Below are 27,794 nucleotides of genomic sequence, written 5' to 3' on the forward strand. Positions count from 1 at the left end.
ATCACACATTTGCATGTATAGTGATAGTTCACTTTAGATTAGCGCTGAATTTGTCTTTATTTTTTATTAGGTCGATATAGATAGCTAATATGCTCGAGTTCAGGGGACAGAGAAAAGGGACTCGTGTCAATTTATCAGAGGATACAAATACGTAACATTGTTACATCGAGGAAGCAGATTATACAAATAAATTATTTAATATTTGGATTATTTTACACTCTGGGTGGGATTGCCCTTTTAAAGCACAGGCCTTCAATGCATAACGAAGCACAGCAATGCCTAATTTATTTATTTATAAAATGTTTTACCAAGAAGTAATACATTGAGAGTTACCTCTCGTTTTCAAGTATGCCATGGGCACAGAGTTATGATGACAAATACATGTTTACAAATACAGTTACATAAATGAGCAGGGTATACATTATATACAAGACATTGCGTGCACAGTTAAAGATAATATATATTATTGGCGTATGAAACAGTTACAGACCGGATTAAAATGTGAGACAGCCTTAGATTTGAAAGAACTTAAACTGGTGGTGGATGAGAGAGTCTCTGGTAGGTTGTTCCAGTTTTGGGGTGCACGGTAAGAGAAGGAGGAGCGGCCGGATACTTTGTTGAGCCTTGGGACCATGAACAGTCTTTTGGAGTCTGATCTCAGGTGATAAGTGCTGCAGGTGGTAGGGGTGAGGAGCTTGTTCAGGTAGCTGGGTAGCTTGCTTAAAGAATTTGAAGGCAAGACAGGAAAGGTGAACTTTGCGCCTAGACTCGAGTGATGACCAATCTAGTTCTTTGAGCATTTCGCAGTGATGTGTGTTGTAGTTGCATTGGAGAACAAAACGACAAATTGAATTGTAGAGGGTGTCAAGTTTGCTAAGGTGGGTTTGAGGTGCCGAGCCATATACTATGTCTCCATAGTCAATAATTGGCATTAGCATCTGCTGTGCGATACGTTTTCTGACCAGGAGACTTAGGGAGGATTTGTTCCTGTAAAGTACCCCTAGTTTGGCATAGGTCTTGGTTGTCAGGGTATCAATGTGCATCCCGAATGTTAAGTGGGAGTCAAACCATATGTCCAGGTATTTAAAACTTGTAACAGGAGTTAGGGTGGTGTTAGCATTGGTTCTAATCTGGAGCTCAGTCGCTGGAAGCTTTAAAAATTTAGTCTTGGTCCCAAATACCATTGTTACAGTCTTTTCAGTGTTTAAAAACAGTTTGTTTTGGGAAATCCAGTTTTCGAGTCTGAAAAAGTCAGACTGAAGTATGTGTTGAAGGTCAGAGAGGCTATGGCTGTGTGCATATAGGATTGTGTCATCTGCATACATGTGTATTGAGGCTTCCTGACAAGCTGTGGGAAGATCATTGATGAACACTGAGAAGAGTAGGGCCCCCAGAACAGAGCCTTGCGGGACGCCACAGGTGATATCCAGGGGGTTAGAGTTAGAGCCAGAGATGGACACATGTTGGGATCTACCTGATAAGTAAGACTGAAACCAGTTTAAAGCATGCTTCCCTATTCCAGAGCTCTGGAGTTTGTTAAGCAGGATAGCATGATCAACAGTATCAAAATAATGAGGCAGCCATCTAAAAAAGTCATTTTTAGAACGCTTAATATTTCCACGATAACAAATGATTTAACTCCTGCTTCCCCATAAAATTGTTCGTGCTTTCGCAGACATAACAGAACTTTTATGTAGATGGATGTTTTTCTCTTTCATGGTTTGTAAACCAATTATGTTACCATCAAGATCCGTGCCCTACTGGCCATTATCTCCTTAATCTTTTATTCCCGATTCCCCTTCTCATACAATTCCTCTGGATACTTGGTTATGCTGCCTCAGCTCATGGATACAGACTAGTCTATTTGAATTACCACCCATACAAACTATAAGTAATGTATACTCTCGTATGACTGCAAATGTATTGCTTATTCCTAAAATGCAGTTGTGAAGGACTTTCCTTTACAAAAGTAAAGAAAAAGTAAAAAAATAAATAAGTAACATTTTGATAATCCTTCCAAAGGAAGACCACGACATTGATCAGCAGGGCCACTCATGCCTGGCGGTGGAAAGGGGCCCAGCCAACCGGAAGTCAAGCCCAACTTCCAGGGCGGGTTACTTCCTCTAATGGGCTTAAAGGTACATAGCAACTACTGAACCCTGCTCAACAACTGAGGGGCCAGGGTCATGACTTTAGGGCCACAGGGAGCTGCTGTCGGCAGGCTGGTCGATAAGTCCCACATAGGACTCTCTACATCTTGTACACTACGGATGCTGGACTCCTGCCTGGGAAGAGACCCTTAAAGTTTGCATATTCAAGCAACAGTTGGCCAATAAAATCATAACGAACAACCATTTGCTTTTTCAGCTGGAAAACTTAAGTACATCTAAAGTTTAAACTTTATAGTGCTTGTTCTCAAAGCAGCAATTAAAATAGGGTGTGAGGAATGAAGCACCATATGGTGCATTTAATATTTTTGTAATGAATAATCTAAAGCTCCGTGGCAGAGAATATTTCTTTATATTTCAGAATGGTCTTGGCCAGGCCATCCTCGTGAATGGAAGAAATTGCAATAATTTTGAGGACAGGTTCAGCATATGTTTAGAATATATCATATTTGCAACCACCACAAAAAAATAAATAAATCAAATGTCCAGGTTAAATCAATAACCTGTACGTATCTAAATAACCACTAGATGTCTCTTCACTTCCAAAAATGTAAGTCAAGCAGCATCTGTTGGTATTTTCCATGCAATGTAAGAATGGCCCAAGCCATTACCTAATGATGCATCTCCTCCCCAGTAGACACATTGCAAACAGCCCAAACAATATTATATAAAACAATCATTTACTAAACACATGTTAAAAAGCAGAAACAGCTGTTAAACTAGACAAAAACATCTATATCCGCACTCAAAGGAGAAAGCCATGTGCTAACTAGTCTAACACTTACATAGAAACTAAATAACGTGACATCTCAAAAATGTACTGTATTCGAAAACTATTTTTTTTTAAACCAGTAACGAGATGTACATAATTCTTCCTCCTAAGAAAGTGATACATCATGCAACAAAAATGGTTGCTTTAAAAACTTTTTTTTATTATTATTATGACCGTCCTCAGCTACTTAACGGGCAAGTGGACTTTTTAATATAGATCTGTCTCGATTAATGGTGTTGCTTTTCTTAACCGAGAGATAAAAGGACATGTTCCGCATGTCGGACACAAGTCTGCAGTTTGAGGTTCTGTCTCTCAGAAATCCATTATGTCCAAGGGTTTGGAGTGTTCTGTATGTAATGTACACCTACATTTATGCAATCGTTAATCCCAAGCAGCAGGGTTCGTTACGCTTCTCTATTCGCTAACTGAAGGGGGCAAACAGTGTTTTTCTACAAATAGGAGTTATGTTCACATGATCAATCACAATTAAGGAACAAGGCCTTGTAGTTACAGATGAAGTCTATAGTGTCTATAGTGATGGGCAAAGTTTTTCGCTGCAGTTTGAATTTGCAACAAAAAATACCAAATTTTTATAATTTTACGAATATTATCTAAATCACCGGAGTTTAAAAATAACTGCACATCAGAGCGTACAATTTTATTTTCACTGTCTAAGACAGGGATGCACAAGAGAGAAGCAGCTGTAAAACAAAAATGACCTCAAACATTAACGTATCACAAAAATTAAATAAAATCCTTCCTTTTAGTAGCGATTTTCATCAACGGTGCATACCCTACGCTACAAGTTTCCTTTTGTATCCATTTATTGTACTTATTGTACTTTCAGCCCTATTGCCACCAGTTACTACACGTTCTATTAAACAAGATCATTTAACCTTCTCCAACAAAAGAACTCAATACACACAGAGGAGCAGCACCAGGAATATGAAGTCAAAGTGTTTCTTCCGTTGATCCTCACGAAAGCCAAAAAGAGGGGAGAAAAAAAAAAAAGTTTACCAGCCGGTCTTTCAGCCTTATCCTGGAGAAACAAAATGGCTAAATTGTGGCCCAATAAGGAACGGCAACAAAGGACTTTACAACTTCCTACTGGATGGCCACCGGTACCATCGTTAAAGAAAACTAGAAAGTGCACCGGCAGCTAAAACTAAGAATAGCAGGTGCCCGGGGGTCCCCAGAGCTGAAGCACTATATTATCGAAGGATCATGTTGAAATATCAACATCAATTGTGGGCAGGATTTCGGCATTCAACACTTCTTGAAGGCTCTATATAAAGATAGTGGTAGGTGTGGTCATAGCAGTAACAATGGTAACATGAAAAATAAAGGTAAGTGTGTAGCAACACCTACAGAAAATCAATTTATAGTAATAAATCACCTGAATGAAAAACATTCTACTCTAAAGTTTCTTTGAAAGCGCTGTCCAGTAATTTCATCTACGTAGAACGATCTAAAAAGAATCACAATTTACAACAAAACCATATAATATCCAGAACAAATGGCTACTAGAACTAAACTTGATTTTGTTTGATCAAAAGTCATCATTTTGGGTTCCAGGCTGAGCCCATTATCAAAACCTACCCCATAAATAATACTGAAAGACATTAAGAAGGCGTCCATACTGCATGTGACTACGCGGCGCGAACACGCCGCACCTCTGATGCAGGCCATAGAGCGCGCAATGAAGCGTGATGGCTGTTCCAGCAGACATTTTTTTTGTCGCGCGACGGCTGGGTCACGTGAACGGTTCAGCCAATGAGGGCGAACTGCTCACGTGACATCACGGCCACGACTCCCCATCGCTGTGGTTCTCAGGCCACAGATTGCATGGCATCACGCGCGCCTTTCGGCCATGCGCGTCCACTATATCCGAGGCCTAATTTCTTCATGAAGATCCTTTGTATAGGACCAAACCATTGTTTTTTTTCCCCCTTGAATTACAAAATATCTTTCTCTGCTAATTACTTGTGTGTTGTATCTTCATCTCAGACAGTTTGGTTAGGGCACGGGCGCTCAAACTTTTTTGCTGCGCGCCCCCCTGCCTGCTCTCCTCCATTGTGTGGTGGGGGCTCCCCCCCCCCACCTTACCTCCCGTGGCATCAAATGACACCGCGGGGTCTTGTGACGTCACGTGACGCACGGAGTCATTTGATGTCATGTTACCATGGTCACGCGTCCTGAAGCCGGCTGAATCCCGATAAGCAGAGGTTAATGAGGGTTTTAATATAAATTTAATGCGACCTCTGCAATCACCCGTGCCCCCCAAAATTTGGGGGGCCCCAAGTTTGCGCACCGCTGGGTTAGAGTAACGTGTCCTATGGATGTGTGCACCAACACGTGCGCGTGGAAAATTCCCGGGAACCTGGTCGCCTGATTGACAGACGAAGTCTCCATTGCGCTGCTCACTGAGGAGAGTCCAGGAGATATCAGAGCAGGAATTGTGTGTGTGGTGTGACTAGGGGGAATCAAGAGGGCTGAGGGCGGGGCTAGTCAAAGCAGAGGGAGATGGTGTCAGTGCCAGTGTGTGTGTGTTGTGTGTGACAGTGCCAGCCATCATTTCATTTTTGGACTGAAGCGGGAAAGCCATTATTAGTCCTTAACAATTCAAGTAAAGCGAGCAGCTTTTTGGCTTGGTAAGAGCTTATGAATTTTAGTGACTAAACCACACTGAGCCAAACTATTACATACCGTACGGCAGGGGTGTGCAAACTGGGGGGCAGATTCTCTGCGGGGGCCGCAGCGGTTTCAGAGGCCCCAAAGGCATTTAAACTAAATGCCAGGAGAGCGGCAAAGGCCTCTGTAACTTCACTTAAATGGGCTCAGACAGCTTCTGGCGATGTGTCGCCATGGCAACGTGACATTGTGACGCCGGAGCCAAGGTAAGGAAGGGGGGGGGGGGTCGCGATTAGGGGCGCAGGGTAGAGCCGGCAGCAGGGGGGAGTGGGAGGGGGATGGCACAAGCGAAAAAAAATGCACACGCCTGCAGTGGGGTACAGGAGGGCCTTTTTTTCGGGGGTTGCATGTATCCTTGCATACATGGTTGCATGACCATTAAGCATTTAATAAAATATTGACTAAAACTTCTGCTCCACCAGATATTTGATAAAGAATTAAAGCAAAGCTGCAGTCGAGAGCAGAAAGGCTGGCAAATAAAATACGGAATATAATCCCATAGTATAAATCCATGATGTGCCCATATTTGATTAGTATGTCACACAAAATGAAAACAGAAATGAGGGTTCCAGAGAATGAAAACAAGAATGGCAAAGAGAATGACTGTTCTGCCGCCATGCTGGGGAGGTCAAATGTCTGGAACCTGGCACTGTGCGTGCTCCTTTGCATGTCGTTACCCAGAATCCCTGGCTGCACAGAAAGCATTGTACGCCAAGTGATTATAAGAAGAGGCAGGTTTGTGGACATGTGAATGTGCTCATAAGCGGTATTTATTTGTAATACAAACATATTTCAATTTCTACATAGCAGCAAATACCATTTGATTTGACTGTAAAGATAAATCTTTCCATATGAATAATTTTTATACAAGTGGTGACGTGGTCTGCCACCTTCAACTTGAGTGCCCTGCCGATGTTCACTGAAAGTCACGAGAGCCAGCACTCTGGTGGTTCTTGTGATATTCACGGGACGTCATCATTTTTTTGCTCTCTTTCAAGTGGAGACGTTCACCCCCCCCCCCCTCTTACTTGCGTGTAGCCACAGTGACGTCACCACCGAGCTGCAACTTGCGGAAGGGTGCCGCTGGCACTGAAAGGGTAAAACCTCGCCCAACAAACAGCAACTAAAATGCATTATTTAGTCTCAGAAGGGAAATTTGAAACTGGAGATTGCTAAAATTATTCTAAATTGGGTTAGTCTGTCACACAGACATCGTAGTGCAACTTTCCTTAACACAAACATAAGTGTACTAGGGACTAAAGAGAAAGATTAACACTGGGAATGGAGAGAGGTTCAAACTTCTTAAATATTCTATATACAATAGCTAAGCACAAGCTGACAGTCATCAAATTACATGGCTGTTTGCATAATCATGTTAACTAAATCTGTGCATTTATTACCTTTGCAGAATTCACTAAAAACTCATTGAAGCTGAAGAGATGTTTATTTCAGACACAATGAAATTATTTGCCCTTTTAAGCATTGCTGCTGCAATCAGAGAAATCACATCCCGACCACGTCTCAACTAGTTAGTGATCTGACAGTGTGTGTCCTTTATACGGACATAAATCTTTGTATTATGGTGCTAATGTTAAAAGGAAGTCTTATTAACAGCAGGGTTGTATTCACATTGTGAAGATCAGCTTTACCAATTTTGTATGATTGCTTTCAATAACATTAATATTTAAGTATCTACATGATATATACATACATATATACATATATATATACACACACACACACACACACACACACACACACACACACACACACACACACACACACACACACACACACACACACACACAATTTGCTTATTGACGTGACCAGTCTTTCCATAAAGTCGAATGATTGAGAAAAAAAGGTTTACGTATTTTGCAAGATTTTTAGACCTAGAGCATATATTGAGTAATTAATCAGGAGCAAAGAGTCTTGCCTTAAGGCCTCACAATTTCATTATAGTACCTATGGTACTGGAAAATAAAATGACCAGGCTCTCACAATTCATGTACAGAACAACGTTTTTCTTAAGCTGTTAACTATGGGAGCAGACTATTATAAAAATTATCTTGTGATAGTGTCTGCACAAGCACGCCTAATATGAACATTTTAAAATACACGTTTAAAGGGAAACCGAATCATCTTCAATGTACATTTTTGAGCCAAACTATCTGAACAGGACAAAATTAACAAAATAACACACTTACCTCCTCTGTTTCCGTTGTCTTCGTCCTGCAAGGCATAAATACATTGGTGTAAAAAAAATGTGCTACGAATGGTTCGTAAATTATAAACTAATGCAGAAAGGCTTTCCTATTAAAGTCACACATACGAAGACTCCCAAGGCCTCTTTATAACAAATATTGACAACAAAGTGAGCTGCTATTTCAGCCAACAGTCCCTTGGAACTAATGAGCAAATACAGATTATTAATTTTTAACCTTTTTAAAACTCTTAAACATTGTATTACATACCAACAAGTGTTGCCTGGAATACCTGGAGCATACACAGTGGTAAAATAGAATTCTCCATATCGTGAACAAGTACCAAACAGGAAGGTGTTATCACTTGTAAGATGTGTGTATAAACAGACGAAAGCAGGGAATCCGCTGGATGTTTTCACTTGTAGCTGACATAGCAGCATGAGGCTACATCTACAATAAATCATTTTAACCTACAGTACAATACAGTGCCTTCCTGCCTCAGGATGTAGCCACTGAGAACATGTCCATGGTTTACAGGGGAAAAGACAAAAACAAGCTAGGGAAATGGCACAGTCAAGAGTTCAGTCCATTCTTGGCAGGCAGAATCATGGATACATACTTCTGTGTCACGCACAATTGTAAATATTTCAGATTAGGTTGTACACTCGTGCTAAGACCTTAGATTTTTTAGCCAAAAGCACATTCTTGTACTTGGAAGTAATAGAGGAAACAGAGGTCTGATATGATGGAAACAAAACTTAATAAAAATCAATTACGATTAAAACGCCTAAAATACGTAGTTGAAGGTGTGTAGTGAGAAAATATCACAAGTGCCAATGGCCACCATTTCTCGAATCTGCGTAAGTAAACTATACAGTGTTCAAGGTAAACCTACATACAATATACACACAACATATTTTTTCATGAATGATATCACCTTGAGTGCCAGGGAGGAACTCTTAATAAAAAATTAGGCATCATTTTAAGAGTATTTCCCAAAAGCAGTTGGTATTAAGGGAGAAAATAGGAAGACAAAACTGCAAGCTTCTTTGCATCGCCCAGGCTGGAAAACACAGACTACTCAATTAATTTTGCATTCCAAAGTGGTCAGATTAGTCTGGGGCCTTTACATTTTTAAATATAAATACAAAATATAGCATGCGTTCTAGTGGAGTAAAAAAAAAGGCGCAAAATCTCAAGACTAGTAAACTACGTCCCTCTACCATGCACTGGGGATCCCTCCCCCTCTGTTTCTGGCGTCCCACCGCGTTGCCAGGCGCCGACTGAAGTAGAATTTGATCACGTTACTGCGGAAGCCTTTGTGCATGGAGAACTCCAAGGACTCTCAGAAACCATGATTGAGTCTCACAGCAGCTCTCAATTCTTTAAAGTTGACGCGTTTCACAACGCTTTTGTCACTTTGCCAGGAGAAGCGTGCAACAGGATTTCTGAGTGCTTTGAGTTCTCCCTACATGAAAACTTTCGTACCGACGGGACAGCAGACTCCACTTCAAAATCAGCAACCTGGCAACGCAGTGGGACTCTGGCACTGGATGGTGAGGGACCCTCAGCACATCGTAGACGTAGAGGGACGCCGTTGGAGCAGACAACGGAACGGGCTCTAAACATCGGTGACACCCGTCAGTTTAGGAGGATACCAGTACCGGAGGATTGAAGAAGATTACCTGCCACGAACTTGTCGGATATTAAAGAGTTTACGGAGTCCAGCAGAGACTAGTGATTCAACATCAGGACGTTTTCTCAGATAAGCCAAACCTTAGGCACTCTTTTTGAGTGCAAGACTTAAATTCTTCTCGGTTGGTTATTAAAAAGGTGGTATCTTTTATGGTGTTCTTGGTTTTGCGCTTAAAAATTAAAAACCAAAATTATATCTGGTTTCCTTTTATTACCCTAATACAGGGGTGGCCAACTCCAGTCCTCAAGTGCCACCAGGAGGTCAGGTTTTCGGGATATCCCTGATTCAGAAGAAGAGGCTGAGCCTTTCTGGCCCTTGAGGACTGGAGTTGACTACTTCAGGCCCCAGTATGTCCAGGGGAACCTCTAAGCTCAACCCAGAGGCTTTTGATGGCAACTTAAAAGTTTTGCTAAATCACCAACTGAAAGCAGTTTAATCAGCTCTGAATGATGCCAGTGCTTTCTATTGGTGACACCGCTGTCATATTTATTACTGATGTTGTCCCTTTTCTTGCTGGTCAGAGAAAGACTGATATCAGTAGCCATTTTGTCCTCCCAGACCAGTATTATGGTCATTGAAATTTAAATGTATTCTCTTACAAGGTAATAGACCTCCTTTAAAACATTCCATTCCCCGTAACAAAATGTGTACTTATTTGTTTCCTATCAAAGTGAATACATCATTTTCTCTTCAAGTCCTTTGAGATTCTAATTCTTATCTGGTACTTAATGTTCTTATTTTTCTGCCTGGCTAAAGATTGCAGCAGTATAAGACATTTGCATTAAACAATGAAAATACATCATGGATTATGTTGGCAAATAGTCGTATGCCGATAAAAGAATTGCCCATCAAATGTAACTTTAAAATAACGATACATTCATTCAGCGTTTTATGGATAAAATGTGAAGTCACAGCGCAAACTCAAGATGGTAGGAATGACTCATTTACAAACACTTAACAGGGCAACAATAATGTCACGTAGAACTTTCTACTACGTACAGACATACCCTGCATTAGCGTACGCAATGGGACCGGAGCATGTATGTAAAGCGAAAATGTACTTAAAGTGAAGCACTACCTTTTCCCACTTATCGATGCATGTACTGTACTGCAATCGTTATATACGTACATAACTGATGTAAATAACGCATTTGTAACAGGCTCTATAGTCTCCCCACTTGCGCACAGCTTCGGTACAGGTAGGGAGCCGGTATTGCTGTTCAGGACGTGATGACAGGCGCATGCGTGAGCTGCCGTTTGCCTATTGGGCGATATGTACTTACTCGTGCGTGTACTTAAAGTGAGTGTACTTAAAGCGGGGTATGCCTGTATTATGGTTTTATTAAATTATTTGCTAAAAATATTTGTATTTGTTTTCTTAAACAGCGGCTTAGTAACCTAGATAATTTTAGATTTGATTAAGTTAAAGTATTCAGAGGCTTGTATGACCTGGTTTACCATTCCAATGTTTGTAAAGCTTTGAAACAATTGTATGCCCTGTGTCCTAACTTCATAACTATTGGCTATATACATGGTGTTTTAGTTCGGGGCTAACCAAAAGATTTGTGCCTAAATAAAAGGACTGCTGTAGTTTGTCCAAAGTAGTAATGATATGGATATATAGATGGTAAACCTACCCAGCCTTGAAAATTGCAAAGCCAGTACAATCAACTTCACACCGATGACACAAAGATTGAAACAGCTGTCTGAGTGGTTTGACTGGCTTTGCATCTAATCCCATGCTGTGCTTAAAAGCTGTGTAAACAGCAGGGCATTTGCGTAGAAGGGTTCCATGTAAAAATGGATTTCAGGCAAAAGGTGACACGTTGTGTGCCCATTTGCATGTAATTTCCCAGAATCTCTTGCTGCAGTGGAAGTACTATATGCTAGACGATAATGGTGAAAAGCAGGGTTGCAGACTTGTCTAAGACACGTGAATGTGCCTACAAGTGATATTCTTTATTGGCTATATGCCAACGGTGAAGGTTTTTTGTCGCCTTTTTCCACCCACCATAACTTAAAATGTGTATGATAGATATATAGATCTATATCTCAATAAGCAAAATCAACACTGTGATAGCATATCGGATCCAGGAAAGAACACGCATTTAAATAGGATTTATTTTTTAAATCAGCTCAAACACCTCTTTAAATCTTTTTGACCATGGAGGAGCCAGCAATGCTTTGTTAGCACTTTCCATGAAGAAGAGATTACGAATATAGCAGGTACATTTTCATGCTACATTTACCAACTCAAATACCTCCTGTCTGAAGACTGTGAAAAAGCTTTAACAGCAATTATTTTCCAGACCAGGTCATTAAATAGGAATTATTGGCATCACTGCTTGGTGGCCAGTCGGTGACCCTTCCTGAATCCTACCCAAGAATGATTTAGTGAAAGAATGGAATGAGGAGATACCCAGAAGCACTATTGTTTGCGTCAGAAGAGTGTTCATGCGGTTCTCGTTTAATCAAAAAGATTTATGAAAAAGGGAGAAAAGAAAACAATCTGGAGGACTGCGAAAGAGCTCGCACATAAGGCAAGAAATACATGTTATTTCACATACTTTTAGAATAATGTATTTTTCTGTAAACTTATTAAATAGTCATTACCAGTTGGGGTTTTTTTGGGGGGTGGGGGAGGATTTACAACCTCCCACTTCGATTAAAAGGGGGAAAAAGAAGAATTCGTTAGGTTATGTCCAAAAGTGTATTTTATTCCTCCAAATTATTCCAAACCTTCTTTGTAATCACATTAATTAATTGGAACGTGTGTTTAGTGCTTACTTTGTGTTCCACCAGACACAGACGCTTTAAAAATAGCTTCCTTTACACAAACGCCACACTACTTTCAAACACACGTTTCAGAATATCTATAATGGTTAATAGCTTTAACATTTAGGCCTCAAAGCAGTTTGTGCTTATCATATTTTATGGCGGTGCTGCGGGGGAGGAGACAGTGGCCGGCAGTGCTGCGGGGGAGGAGACAGTGGCTGGTGGTGCTGCGGGGGAGGAGACAGTGGCTGGCGGTGCTGCGGGGGAGGAGACAGTGGCTGGCGGTGTTGTGGGGGCGCTGCGGGGGGTAGCCGGTGCTGCATGGAGGGGGCAGCCGGTAGCTGGCGATGCTGCACAGGGGGGGCAGTAGTGCTGCAGGGGGGCCGGTGGCGCTGCGGGAGGGGGTGTGACCAGTGGCTGGCGGTGCTGCGGGGGGCCCGGCGGCAGGTCACAGCAGTTGCCGCTGGCTTCACCCCTGTCCCACACTGCTGCTCACGCACGCTGGGCCTCCCTCTCGCGCCGAAAGCTTAGCCCAGCTGACATTCGACGCTGCCATCAGAGAGACCCGGCACCGGGTGCAGCCCCCCCCCCCTCCCCTGGAATTAAATGGCAGGGGCATAATACCCCCTTATTGGTTTAAAGTTACTCTACATACATTAAGTATTTTAAATCATTTTGGAAAGCCTTCTTTAACGCTCACATTATTACCAAAATGTATCAATTGGGGAAAAAAAAGGGGGGGGGGGTGTGGTTAGGGGTTACTAGAAGGAATCTTCTTTGAATGAAATGTATTTAATTTTATTTTTGTAAAGATAATAGTTGTAAAAGAGCATAATGGGTGACTTATTTAGATCTACTGTTATAACTCATGCAGGCCCCTATTATCCAACGCCTTGCCAAATTCTTTGCATGCCTAAGTAAATTTAGTTTGGCAGAAAAAAAAATATGCTTCAACCAACGCTAAAAAGTCCATGGGCATTGCACATTCAATTTATTGCACTTTTAAAATTATGCTTAAACATAATTTAAAAAATTAAAAAAAAAAATTGGGCTGCTATTTTGCCACCAAGATATAGCAAAACTTTGAACCATGTGGCCTTTTTGCTAGAGCGTTTGGCTTTTCTGGAACGGAGATAGAAGTTGAATTTCTTAGGGGCAAGAAGAATGGGAAACTTTTCTCAATTAAGTGTTTTCTTAACCTTTAGCCTACCCTGCCACTAAGGACAGGGCAGAGGAGGGGACTCTGGCTGTGCCAAGCACTTGCTGATCACACAGTGAAATCACACAAAAAAGGGTTCTAGGTGTCAGATTTGAGTAAGAGGCATCAATCACCCCCTTAAAACAGGACACAGGCATTAGTTCACTTTGATCCTAGGAAGGCTAGCCCTGTTAAATGGACTTTTCAACCCATCATCTGATTAAAATATAACCCAAAAAAGTTATGGTTGTAATCACTCCCAGCTTCACATAGCAAAGTCAGTAAACCAGGCTCACACTGATGACTCAAAAAAGGTTGAAACAGCTGCCTGTGAGTAAGGCCTCGGACATAGTAAGCGCTTAGGTGCTGCTGCTCGCTCTTGCTTGCTGCCGCTCGCTCTACCAGGAGCTTTTTGCTGTCCTGGCAGAAGAGACAGCAAGCGCGCTTGGGAGGCGGGTATCACTGTGTGTGTGTCACTTGGTAGCCGTCAGTGTGTTTGTGTGTCACATGGTAGCCGTCAGTGTGTTTGTGTGTCACTGGGGAACGTGTGTGTGTGTGTGTGTGTGTGTGTGTGTGTGTGTGTGTGTGTGTGTGTGTGTGTGTATTATATAATATTTTAAAAATTAAAAAAAAAACACATGTGAGAATAAATTATTTATTAACATTGTGCAACTTATATAATATATTCGCACACGCACATCACACACCACACAGACACACTGGTACACACACACACACACACATATATATATACACACACACACACACAATCACTCACACACACCACCTTGCTGCCACCACTGCTCCGGGACACAACCCCTTCCTCACCCCCCCACCCCCCGGCGGCCGCGCAACCCCCCTCCATCTCCCGCGCGGGCAGGGAGGCAGCTACGGTGATCGGGGCAGAAGGGGGACACATCACCCGCCCCTCCCCCCCGGCGGCGCAAGCCCCCTCCATCTGCCGCAGGCTGACAGCCACAGGAATCGGGCAGAAGGGGGCACATCACCGCACCACACATCAACACACACACACACGCACATCAACACACACACACACGCACATCAACACACACACACACACACACGCACACACACACCTCAACACACACACCTCAACACACACACCTCAACACACACACCTCAACACACACACCTCAACACACACACCTCAACACACACACCTCAACACACACACCTCAACACACACACCTCAACACACCACCCCCCCGCCCCCACCCGCTGGCGCCAGACAATAAGTACCCCATTCACATTTCCCTGCTCGTCCTTTCATTGGATGCTGAGGCATCACGTGAGCGGAGTCAGCGAGTGAATTTAAAATTTCACTGTTGGCTCTGTTCAAGCGCGCCTCAGCAAGCAACGGAAAGCATGCGCGAGCCCCTACTAAAGCCGCTTTAATTGCGGCTGTAGGGGCTCAGTGGCAAGCATCAGCAAGCGAGAGCACGCTTAAGCAAGCAAGCACTAACCATGGCCTGGGCTGTGCTGAAAAGCCGTGTAATGCACAGGCATATATATGCTTATAGAGGTCCATGTTAAAATGGACAAGAAGCAAAAAGTGACAGTGGCTGCTGATCATTTGCATGTTATTACCCAGAATACCTGTCTGCAGTGGAAGTATTGTATGCTAAGAGATAATGGGGAAAGGCAGGGTTGCAGACCTGTCAGACAAGCGAATGCGCGCACAAGTGGTATTTTTATTGGTGGATTAAAATATAGGAATGCAAGTCCAAGTAAAAGCCACATACCTGAACTGTTGCATACGTTCCTGGTAAAATGCTGCTTTCTCCATTCCGTGAAACCAAGACAGAGATGCCCCTGAGGACCTTGCAGCCACTCAGACTACAACTTCCTGATCGTGGTTCAGTGGGATTGGCTGCAAGGACCCTGGGGCAGGACGTCTCATCTCACAGTTACCGATCGAACAGAGAAAGCAGAATTTAGCAGGGCAATCAGACTGTATAGAACAGGGTGGCCAAGTCAGTCCCAAATGGCTACCTGTGCGATAGCAGGGATATCCTTAAAACTTGGCCTGTTGTGGTGGCCCTTGATGACTGAAGTTGGCTACCCCTGAATTTCAGGTATGCATGTATTTTTTTATATGCCCTTACATTAGATAAATAAAAATGCAGCCAGTAGACCTCTCCACCTCCCTAGATTTCAGCTTTGTTTTAAGTAACAATCCCTGAAGGACAGGGTATTATTACCTGGTCATTATTCACAACGTGGAAGATAACGATTGCCCAAGGTGAAGAGGAGGCCTTCATAGCCAGATAAATGCCTGGTCCTTACGTAAATAATAACGTGAACCACGTTATTCTTGGTTCTGGGGAATCCCCAATACGGGCGATATTGACAAATTACATGCACCGATAAAATGAGTCAAGATGAAGATGGTTTCCGAGACCTGGTCTGAGAAGGTGAGAGGCGGTAACCTGCAGCACAGCTGCAATAATAAGAAATATTTATTTTAATATATGCAGCCTTTGATTACCTTTATTGGATACGAATTAAGCCAACCATCGATTTGTTCTCATATTATTTATTTATAAAATATTTTACCAGGAAGTAGTACATTGAGAGTTACCCCTCGTTTTCAAGTATGTCAAATATGGCCGATCAGCAAAGACCCTGCTTCCCTGGGTTCACTAAATGGCTGCCTTTCAGTTTCAATCAATCCTTCAGTCAGTCTAACTCCGCAAGTCCAATGTATCCTGATATTACCAAGGTAACATTAGCTATTGTTACAGTTTGCAGCTCAAACTGCTAGGAACATTTGCAACAAATTATCAAACAGCAAAATGTTGCAAATATATTGCACTGCTGGGGAGGTGTGCTAAAACCTGCTATAGGTATCAAAGGATGCTCATATTAAAAATAAAACTCATTAAAAATGGCTTGACATGAATTTGAAAAAAATAAACATGTCAGTATTATCCACTACTACAGAACTGATTAAAAAAAAAAAAAAAAACAACATGTATGATATTGCTTGGATTGTGCGCCTTTAAGAAAACTTTTTTTTTTGTAGTCTACATGGAAAAAAAAAAGCTTTGTGTTGCCTGGTGTAAAGAATAAAGTATAAATTAGTAGCAGGAGTTGCCATGTGGACACTACACTGCAAGCTTTGAGCCTTTCTAAAAAAAAAAACATAGTAAACAAAGAGAAAGAAGGTTGGTAGCCTGTTTTAAAGGGTACGGCCAGGTCGCCAGGGGCCGCTGCGGCACACACCACAGTCCTCTATGGGACAGGCCCCAGTGGCTGTGTGCATGGGCGCACAAAGAGCTGTGACGCGTACGCTGGCAGGGAAGACAAGAATTTTGTCGTGACGCGATCAGCGCGCACCAATGGAAGGGCAGATCTGCCCCGTCATGGCAGCGCACCCCCATACAGACCCCCGATTGTGGTTGTAGTCTGTGCACGCGCCGCCATGCCACCAGGCACGCAGCAGTGAGGACTGGGGATGTAGCCCGACACAAGAAGCTCACTTTGTAGCTATCGCATAAAGGGAACACACAAGTTATAGCAGGTTCTGCCTTGGAATCCTTTATCACTATCTATTTATGTCATCCTTTGATAATCTGGATGACCTGATGCTTGTTTGCCAAGCCATTGTCACTAGAAGACAGTCTTCAGATGACGTCTGACCAATGTAAGCAGTTCTGTCCCAGTATCACGTTCTGTCTCCCAGCACTAGAAACCCAAACTGTGTACAAATCATGCACCTTCGTGCATTTAAATGGACTTCAAATCTTATTCGACTTACCTTAAAAGAGAACTGGACAGCAGATTCAGGGGGATAAACAATGAAGTGCCTTAATGTAAAACCAAATCCCTCGGAAGTCCTTCTCAAGACAACAGACTTTGGACCAGGCCAGGAGAAGGCTTCCTCCTCCGTCGGCGATACCATCTCACTCTGTTCTCTTCCATCTTTGTTTTTTGACACCTAAAACAGATACCATAAAAAAAATATTTATTCAACATGCTCAACCATCATCAAGTTCAAAACATACACAACATTTTTTTCAAAAGCGCAAAACATAACAATATTCATCTACATGATCAGTTATTTTTCATAGCGCACGCACACACAAAAATAGGGTATGCCATTTCAGAAAGCCATACAAATCAATTCAATCTATTTTTTAATATTAATATTGCTTTATAGAAGATTAAACCTCAAAGAACTTTAACACCGTACAAGAAGATTTAATTGGTGATTAACAGAAAACAAAACAAATTATATAGTCTACTGGCCCTCTAAACCAGACATTTCTTTTGTTCCAACATAGTATACAGATACTCATTCACAACTAAACCATGCACATACTATGACATTCAGGCAGCAGCTGCTACACTGGCTCAGCTTTGACCTTTTGGCCTCTGTCCCTCCCCCTTGAAAACAAACCCACATTCTGCAAATTCTGTCACCAGAGATAACCATCTGTATGTTGAACAAGTCATTAACTGGCTCTGGATTAGTAGAAAAGAACTCACATTAAAACAAGATAAACGTACTTGTTACTGTTTAAGACAGAAGTAAGTACCAACAAAATCCATTACATTAAACACCTTTGTATTAAACAATTTGTGAGTAGGTTTACTGGCTGTGCACTTTAACCCATGTTGTGCTGAAACCATGTGTAATGCGGCAGGCATAAGCTGATAGGGCTTCATGTCCAAATGGATTTGAAGCAAAAGGTGACATGGTATGCTCATTTGCATGTCATTTCCCAGAATCCCTTGCTGCAGGGGAAACTATACTAGGAGATCATGGTGAGGAGCCGGGTTGCAGACCTGTCTGAGACATGTGAATGTACTCACAAGTGATATTTTCATTTGTCATTAAAATAAATAAATAACCCCTTTGCAGCGTTGCTCTGCTTGTCTTTTTAGGGAATCAAAGCTTTCTAGAATGACGAAAAGCATTAAAAAAAAGACTGACAGCAGTTAAAAATATATCTATATTTCTGACATCGATTTTCCAAACCGGTTCCAGTCTACTCTAGTGTAAAATATAGAATATTCAAACTGCAGTAGATATTCAGTTTCTGTATATAGCCATGCATATGGACAATGCTTCGGATTTCTAGATAGAAACCAATGTTAACATGGTGCAATAGGACATATCCAACTCTTTATTTTGACAACTTAAAGTTGGCACATCTTTCTGCAACCAACCAGAGGGATTAACCATCAACACAAAATTGGGCAACATTAACATTGTTTTGTTCTTCCAAGAGGCAAATTGTTGACCTTGTTAAATGTGCTTGTGAAGACTGGAGATAGAATTCCACAAACACTGCCCCTCTGTATTAAACTTTATTACTTTAATCGTGAATAATAAATACTAATGTTAACCCTATTCTCTGATAAAGGGACAAAAGAAATGTTGCAGGCAATATTGTGAAGGAGGAGGGAGGAAGATTGTAGGATCTCTCTCAAACATTATAGAAACTGTACATAGAATGTGAAGTCTTACCATGGCCTTGTCCTCGAGGTTTTTCACTAAACCCCAAATGCTTTTCAATACCTATACTTTCTAAAACGGTCTTGTTGTCTCCACTATCACTCGACTCCAGTTAGTTTAATCGGTACTTAAAGAACCAGCGATGAAATGCAAAGCAAATGACAACTTTTTATCAGAGTTAAACCCTTTCCAACCATAAGGGGGCCCGCAGCACATTGCTCATGTAAAGCACTGCAGGCCACACCAATAGTTACAAACAGCACAAAAAGAAAGCATTTACTGTATATTCACACAACTCAGTGGTTTTAATGAAACAAAAATGGTTATGATTTGTGACAACCAAACCAAATCATAAGCCTGTTTTGAGCATGATCCTGGTGGATTATCTGGACATTTCCAAAAAAAGGTCCAGAGGCAACTTGATCCAGGAATTCCAAAAATCTAATCTTCCATTTCTTTACACATAGCTTTGAGATATACTGGTGATACCATATAACCATTTTTCACATTTGTTAGTTTAATGTCAAAGAGGTATTTTTACAGGTTAATTTGTTCTTTCCCGCCTCCCCCACAACAACCTAAATGTAATCTTATTTTAAAGATGGCGTTTAATTTAATCGTTTATTTGCCATTTTCCATAAGGCTAAAAGGTTTCTTGCCTTTATGGCACAAGTGGAACCACGTTTAATCATGTAACCAGGCACATTTGTATGTCCCAGCCGGGAACCTCCTGTATCTGCAATGGTTTAGGTCACATTAAAACACAGGAGGGTGGAATAGTGAGCATGGTGACTGAAGATGCCGTCCACGCCCATCCTTTATTACAGACGCACACAGAAGAAACTTTAGGATTATAGTAGTTGTCTGCCATTTGTTTTTTAATTATTATTATTTAGGTCACGGAGTAGGACATTCATGGAGTGAATTCCCTTATGACCGTGAATAATAAGCTCTCAAAAGCAGGGTTTCACTTTCCATGGCTTCAGTTAGCTGCAGACCTAGAGAACGGCAGATGGGAAAAAGAAAATGGAGGGGGAGGGGGTGGGAAACTATGACATGTTTCAACTAGTAATGACAAGTACCTGGTCATTTTCAAGTCCTTTAGCTGTACAGTGGAATATTTACTGGGAGTTCGATATACAGTACAGTACTGGGAGATTCTGGGCTATTGGTCAGACAAGCCTCAGATGACCAGACTATCCCATTGAAACTAATACATTTATTACTTGTAAATGTTAACACTTTAATTGTAAGCACTATCGTATCAGAATGGCTGTGTTTGTAAATGCAATAGCAATTTCTAATTTTCTATGGGATTATCCAGAGACTTCCTGTCGGCCAATGGAAGGCGTAAGTGGAATTTCTTACACTACCCAATGTTCAGATATAAAGGCCCACATTTACTAACCAGTCTTAAACCGTAAGATAACTCATGCGTCTTATGGCTCACTGCTGCAAAGTAAATATGGCTCAAAGTGAATGGGCCGTAAAGTACCTTATGGCAAAGCACGGCTATGAAAATATGGGCTTGGAAGCCATGCTTCTATCTACAAGAACAGTATTCCTAGCATGGCATTGATGTTGTATGCGACACATTAATAGAGTTGTACAGGCACAATAAACCCAAAGGGCCCGTCTGTGTTTATGGTACGGTGGGATACAGCGATTCCCCGAAAACGAAAGTGACCTGCTCTTGAACTGGATTTTTCAAACGTGAAAGATCAAACCCTTAAATACTGGCCTAACAGCCCATTAAGTGCCTAGCACATAAGGTGGCACTGCAACAAGCATTGTGTCCTCACAAAGTAAATAAACCAAGCACGAAACATGAAACAAAGCATATTTATATTACAAACAAAATAAAAAAATACCTGTGCGGATTCTAACTTCAGTCCTCAAGGGCCACCAACAGGTCAGGCTTTCAGGATCTCTCAGCTTTATCACAGGTGGCTTAATCAAGGTGCTCAGTCAATGACTGAGCCACCTGTGCTGAAGCAGGGATACCCTGAAAACCTAACCTGTTGGTGGCCCTTAAGGACTAGAGTTGGCCAACCCGGATCTACTGTATTAGTTACTTCAACAAGCCTTCATTTAAAACTGAAGTTACAAAAAGGCCTGAAAACACCAACATCCCAGTGGCAATGTCTATTATAGTCAATGTACAGAGAACACTTTTAAAATGTGAAAAAAAACAGCAAGATAAAGATGAGGATCTCAGAAAATGAACAGGCAGTAGATGGTGCTTGTACAATGGTTTTCTGTTGTTGAAATGAGAAATGGTGCTTTCAAGCTGCAGTTCAGGCAATATCCTGCATGTGTGTTTTTTTTAATAAATCAGTTCTGTAGTAAGAAAAAATACTTTTAGCATTTTCTGTTTTAAAAACAACTTTGAAAGACCAATTTTCTTGTATTCTATTTTAACAAGCATGCCTGTTCCTATAGCAACGATTTACATTCCCCATATTTAAAGATGTCGCCAAACTTTGCCGATCAATAGACGGAGAACGAATTGACAGGCAGCTATGCAGTTTTAGGTAAGTAGAGATGAAACTATTAAAGTTAAAACTAAAAAAAAACAGGAGCCTGAACTGCAGCTTTAAACTGCAGGTGACCGGAGCCATTTTTTCAGTTCAGATCAATTGGCAAGAGCCTGAATACACAAGCTCCCCGATGGCCTGATCACATTGCATTCAATCTCTATGGTAACAAGGCAGAGAGAGAGAGAGTGTTTGTCTCCGGGTGGGAGGGAGTCTGCAAATCGCTCTGCCAGCCTTGTGGGAGGAATGTCTCTGGTGAGTAGGCAGACATAGCAGAACAACACCTGAGCCAGGGCAGAGGGAGACAGAATCCAAATGAAACGTAGAAGAGATTGAAATTTAGACAAAGCAAGGGTGGAGAGGGATAGGGTGGGGTGTTTGTGTGTGTATGTGGAGGGATGTGATTGGGTGTGTATCAAGTGCTGTTTTCATTTCTTTACATATTGGAAAACTACATTTGCTAGCTGTAAAAATGAGATATTAGATACTCAAAAGAATAATTATAATTTCATTTATAAAAAAAAAGAAAAAAAAGAAGATACCACTGCAGTGAAAACAGGCTTATTGCACCTGAGCATTTTTGAGCTTCACATCACAAAGTTTGGGTTTTTGGTAATGCTACAGAGACTGGAACTGAAATAAAAAGGTTCCTCCTATATTTCTTCATCTGGAGCAGCAAACAGACATGGCCAATGTCTGACTGCAGCTGCACTGACTGCATCCCCTCAGGACAGGCATTACAGAGACCAGACATGCTATCTCCAGGCCGCAGCCCAACACAGTGTGTGAGAGTGTGTGTGTGTGTGTGTGTGTGTGTGTACACATCATTACAGTTTCAAGGGAAATTATTAAACAGAGATGGTGCCTCAGCAAATGGAGCACACAAATAGGTCACTCCTATGTGCAGAATAGCAAACTATTAAGGTGCAAGCAAAGCAAACATTGTTTTCCTTAGGAATTAAAAGGCAGGCGAAGAAACAAAAGGGTAAAACAAAATGTCCACCAGTTTGATGCTGCATTGAGAACACTAAAAGTATTAATACAAAGTACCACCTCAGCAGCATACAGAGGACATTGCTAGACACAAGGCCCTTGTACTAAGCAGCGCTAATGAAATTTGTGGCGTTAAAAAAAAATGCACACAATGGCAATATACATTGTGATATCTGTGCATCATTACTACCCTTTTTGTCCATATTGTAGGACAAAGGAAGGAACAATCTAAACACCTTTATTTATAGATTTTAAAAAATGTTGATTTATTTTTTACCCAGAATTGATGTAGGGTGTCCGCGGAGCTGAACCCCAGTAATTCCAGCTCCGGGGACCCCCAGCTTCCAGAAATACTTCTCTCCGTAGTAGGTGCTCGGCTAGCTGGGCTTTAAAGTTCAAATCTCCCACGTCACGTGAGCCAATAGGAAGCCGAACCTGATGATGTCACTGCTTTCTATTGATCCGCAGGGTGCTGGAGCCTTGAAACAACGCCATAACATGAACCCTGGGTAGACAAGCAGAGTGGCTACCGGGACCCACTACGGAGGCAAGTATCTACAGAAGCAGGGGTCCACGGAGCTGAAATTGATGGCGTTCCGCTCCGGAGACCCCTCCTTCAATCCATGGTAAAAAAATTTAAAAATGAAAGCGCATGAATTGCAGCATCGTGTTATTCAGATGTACTGACGCAAACGAATTGGATGTGCATGACGCAGAGAAGGAAATGGTACGTACAATTTATTTATTTTTTAAAGTATGCGAGCATCAAAAAATAAAAATTTTAAACTTGTGTCAAACTCGTCCACCAAGTTACACCTGGCGTAAACTCTAACGTCTGTTTACATTATTAGCAACCTAAAGCGCTTCTAAGACTGCAATAGGTATCAATCATACATTATTTTTTCTGCAGCATGGATGCTTTATAATATATATTAAAATATATTATTTTCACAGTGTGCCTATTAAAAATCTATATTGAAGTAATATTTGATATTTACCAAAACTAGTAAAAAATAAAAATAAAACCTCTTCTGTTTTAACCTAAGCCGTATTATTCAGGTTAGCAACAACGCGTCGTCATTTCAGGCAAACTATGGGTCATATTAAGGCTACGGCCCCGCTGTGTGCTGCACGCGCGCCTGCGAGGCTGGCGGCGCGTGCAGCCGAGTCCCCCGGTCTGCAGTGAGCTGCAGGGGGAAAGACAGGGGGGGCATGACTGTGGAGTGACGGGGGAGCGGACGTGATGTCACCCGGCAGGTTCGCCCTCATTGGCTGAACCGCCGGAGGGCATGGCCTAGCACTCCATCGCAAGTCCTGATCTCAATTCTCTTGAGTTCAGGAGTTTGTCAGTGCAGCGCGGCGGCCCCCACTCGCAGCGGGCCCGGCACCACTGTGGGGCGGCTCTCGTCTCTGCAGCGTCCACCACAGCAGCCAGCGGGGACCTGGCCTAAGAAGTCACATGAGGATCTCAATACTCCCACAAACCTTAATGGATCAGCTGTTGGGCTGGACCATACTCCAACCTGATATAGACTCCATTCCACAATAAGAAGCCACTTCACCCTCTGTTTCAACATTGTCCCTCATTCCCTACAGATTTGAAGCGCTCACAAGCGGGGCCCTCATTACCTGCTCTGTTTGTGCATGTTTGTCCTTATTTGTATGCAACGGTTTTACGTAATTGATCAAATCTCTGTACCCCCATTGTACCGCGCTGCGGAATATGCTGGCGCTTTACCAACAAAAACAATACATGCCACGCACATTTTATTCATGTTTTCATTTCTTTTTAGCACTACAACTTTGAAGGAACACAACAAAAAAAAAATGTAAAAGCTCCTGTTCGTACATTCGTCCCAACAATCCTTCAGATACCCTAAATAAAGAATACTTTTTAAACATCCTTATACAGGATTAAAACAGAGGTCATATGATTATAGGTTAACTGTAAAAACTGTCTGGCGATTACAGTTGCAGCTAAATGAGAGTGGTAAGAGTAAAGCCATGGCATGCAACAAGCTCATATCAGCCAACAGGGGAGATTACACAGCAGATGATCTAAAAAGGCTTTAAATTGCTTCTTAGGAGAGCTTACGGCAGGCCGTTAAGTGAAAGTGCATTTTCTCCATTCTACTCTAAGAAGTCCTTCCAAAAGGGAGAACATTCAAATATAAAACCAAACATATTGCATGGACGTATTTGATGCCAAGTCGCTCACTTTTGCCTTCAACATTTCAAATGCTTTCAGTAATTTAACAAACAAAAACTAAGAGAACAAAAGAAAAGAAAGTGAACTAAAGTAACCAATCTTTTAACAACATTATAATGAACCTCTAACATGAAAGACTACTGGAAGATCAAGATGGAGAAATATGCATCAAAGCAGAGAGCAGAAATGTTGATCCGAAATCAAACGGTGCTAGCAGCATATGTATAAAACGTGTTAATCCTGCTTCTTCCATTTGCTGCAGATCTGAGGAGCAGAGGTTAACGCCACCTCAGACCTGGTGAGGATACTTGACACAAAGATAAAAACAACACTGTCGGAGCAAATGTTGCTACATCTCAAGATATTGTGCAGAATCTTCCCCCAACACCTCCTGCGGCCACTCCCCAAAACGTACACTTCCAAAACTCCAATACGCTGGCGCAAAGTCAAAATGACCATTAGTTTTTGGAGCAATGCTCATTGCGACACGATACATATGCCCCTTCAATTAAAAAACAAAACAAACATATACAGGCATACCCCGGTTTAAGTACACTCACGAGTAAGGACATATTGCCCAATAGGCAAACGGCAGCTCGCGCATGCGCCTGTCAGCACGTCCTGAACAGCAATACCAGCTCCCTACCTGTACCGAAGCTGTGCGCAAGCGGGGAGACTATAGAGCCTGTTACAAATGCGTTATTTCCATCAGTTATGCACGTATATGACGATTGCAGTACAGTTCATGCATCGATAAGTGGGGAAAAGGTAGTGCTTCACTTTAAGTACATTTTCGCTTTACATACATGCTCGTCCCATTGCGTACGTTAATGCGGGGTATACCTGTAAACATATATAGTTACTTGTTACTATTAAAAGGAGCGGTCCTCCCCAGAGGGATTGCCTTACATTGTATCCGTAGAAAACAGAGATTTTGCTAGCAGACAGCATCAGTGTTTTCCTGGTGTTGTACACAGTGTATGAATGATGGGGTTACATGAAAAACAAAAAATCATGTCACATGTACACTATTTTGCGCCACTTGTAACTAATCTCTAGTTAGCCCTACGAACTTCTTTAAATCCTTGTCTTTTCCTACTTTCTCCCCTGTACCCCTTTGGTATAGACCTGCTCCACATTACATATTTAGAGGCCTTATTATATTCATACTATCCCTCATGTCCCCCCTGTGGCAGAATAACCCCCCACCTCCTCATGTGTGCCTCCGTTCTCCTTGCCGCTTGTGTGCTTCTGTTTTATCAATATCCTCTACTTCCCGTACCACGAGTGCGGGAATTATTTGTGGGTGGGAGTGCTACACCTACAAAATCAGTGACATGCAGAAATTACCATAATGCAAGATGTACAAACCAAGGAGCAAAGGAAACAGGCAATACCACGAGTGCGGGAATTATTTGTGGGTGGGAGTGCACCTACAAAATCAGTGACATGCAGAAATTACCATAATGCAAGATGTACAAACCCAGGAGCAAAGGAAACAGGCCAGCCACACACACCAAACATCCTGATTATTCAAGCACAAAAAGTACGGTCGTCTAGGTTTCAGGTACCCGACTCATGTATTTAAACTGCTTTTGGTGCTGCACAGACCTGTAAACACATTGTAGAGCTGTGGCAGTGACGAGCTGGTACAAGAGTACTTTCATCAGACACTGCATCTACCCACTGCTAAAGTACTTTATGAATTTATCTAGTCATCTAATAGCTCACAATGAAGAGAAGGAAGCAAAGAATGAATGCATGAAAATATTTTCGCTGTTGGCAGATGCATTAAAGTACTAAAAGCACTCAGGCTGCCATTACTACTTTCGGATGGGTCTGCAATGCGTTCTGAGAGTGAAGAGGTTAAACGTGGAAGAGTTGACTAATGTGCAATGTCCATGATGCATCAAAACAAAGCGAGCAGGAGACAGAGGCTGCTGTAGGTGCATCAGATTGCTCGCCTGCCAGACAATACATCTGTTCCCTGTGCATGCAGAGGGTGCACTATGAATTGTAAGGAGCGATATTGCTGAGGTTCTCAGGAATATAAAATCGCTACAAAGTTTTGCCCCACAAATCATACGTCTCCACTGCCCTTCTGGGAAAAGACCTACAGTCCAAGCGTTAGCCGGGAACTTGACCATTAAATAAGATGAATATCAAAACTTTAAGAACCCTAGTGGGGAATATCTGTAAAATTTAAACACTTTTAAGCCTTTTACTACAAAGAAAGGTCACAATGTTACTGGTCACATTTACCCCTATGTTAAAGCTGCAGTTCAGTCAATATCCTGCATGTGTGTTTTTTTTTAATAAATCAGTTCTGTAGTAAGAAAAAATACTGTTAGCTTTTTCTGTGTTTAAAAAAACAACTTTTAAAGACCAATTTTCTTGTATTTTATTTTAACAGCCATTTGCTAAGGCACTGCCCCTTCATGTCCTGTCACAAGCCCTGGCACACCCCTTTGTCAGCCCTGCCCTCCCTCTAGCACATGTCAGTGCAGGATTGCTCATGAATATTCATGAGCTTCCACTGACAGACAAGCAGAATATAAACAGATCCCTTCACTAATTATGTCACCAAATTTCGACCTATCAATACATGGAGAACGAATTGACCTGCAGCTATACAGTTCTGTTTAGGTAATTACCACAAAACTATTGAAGTAAAAAAATAAATTAAAAAAAAAAAAAAAAAAAAGACTGAACTGCAGCTTTAAGCTAGTGCCTTATTCTCACACAGTGTCATGTATTGGACATGCAGTGAACAATGCTTAGTTATAGCATAGGATTGAAAATGTAGGCAAGAAAGACAAACTGCAAAATATATAAGATTGGTAAACAAATCGGTAGCATTAAGGACCTTAAAAAAGTGACCAAAAAAACCCCAAAAGGTTATATTTCCCTAACTCGTCACAGTAAGATATTACACTTCTCCAAGAGAGAACATGTAAGATTAATGTGTGAATGCGTCCTTACTTTCTAAACAAAATCGATTGACTTCCAAGAGAAGCCAAATTCCATCCGTACAAGTCACACATTCTTCATTACGCACTGTCCAGG

At 41.8% G+C, this 27,794-nt stretch overlaps 1 protein-coding gene across 9 annotated transcripts in view; it reads right to left on the reverse strand.

Annotated features, from left to right (window-relative positions):
* The window catches only part of ARHGAP21 (Rho GTPase activating protein 21), a 138,240-nt gene that overhangs the window by 74,913 nt on the left and 35,533 nt on the right, over positions 1-27,794 (reverse strand). For all 9 annotated transcript variants that reach the window (XM_075587599.1, XM_075587598.1, XM_075587602.1 and 6 more), the window contains exons 2-3: positions 17,286-17,465; positions 7,839-7,863 (exon numbers count right to left, since the gene is read on the reverse strand). In XM_075587599.1, the coding sequence (XP_075443714.1) occupies positions 7,839-7,863; positions 17,286-17,465 (205 nt within the window). The remainder of the gene's footprint in view (positions 1-7,838; positions 7,864-17,285; positions 17,466-27,794) is intronic.

This window comes from Ascaphus truei, chromosome 2 (genome assembly GCF_040206685.1).
Source record: "Ascaphus truei isolate aAscTru1 chromosome 2, aAscTru1.hap1, whole genome shotgun sequence".
Lineage (NCBI taxonomy): Eukaryota > Metazoa > Chordata > Amphibia > Anura > Ascaphidae > Ascaphus > Ascaphus truei.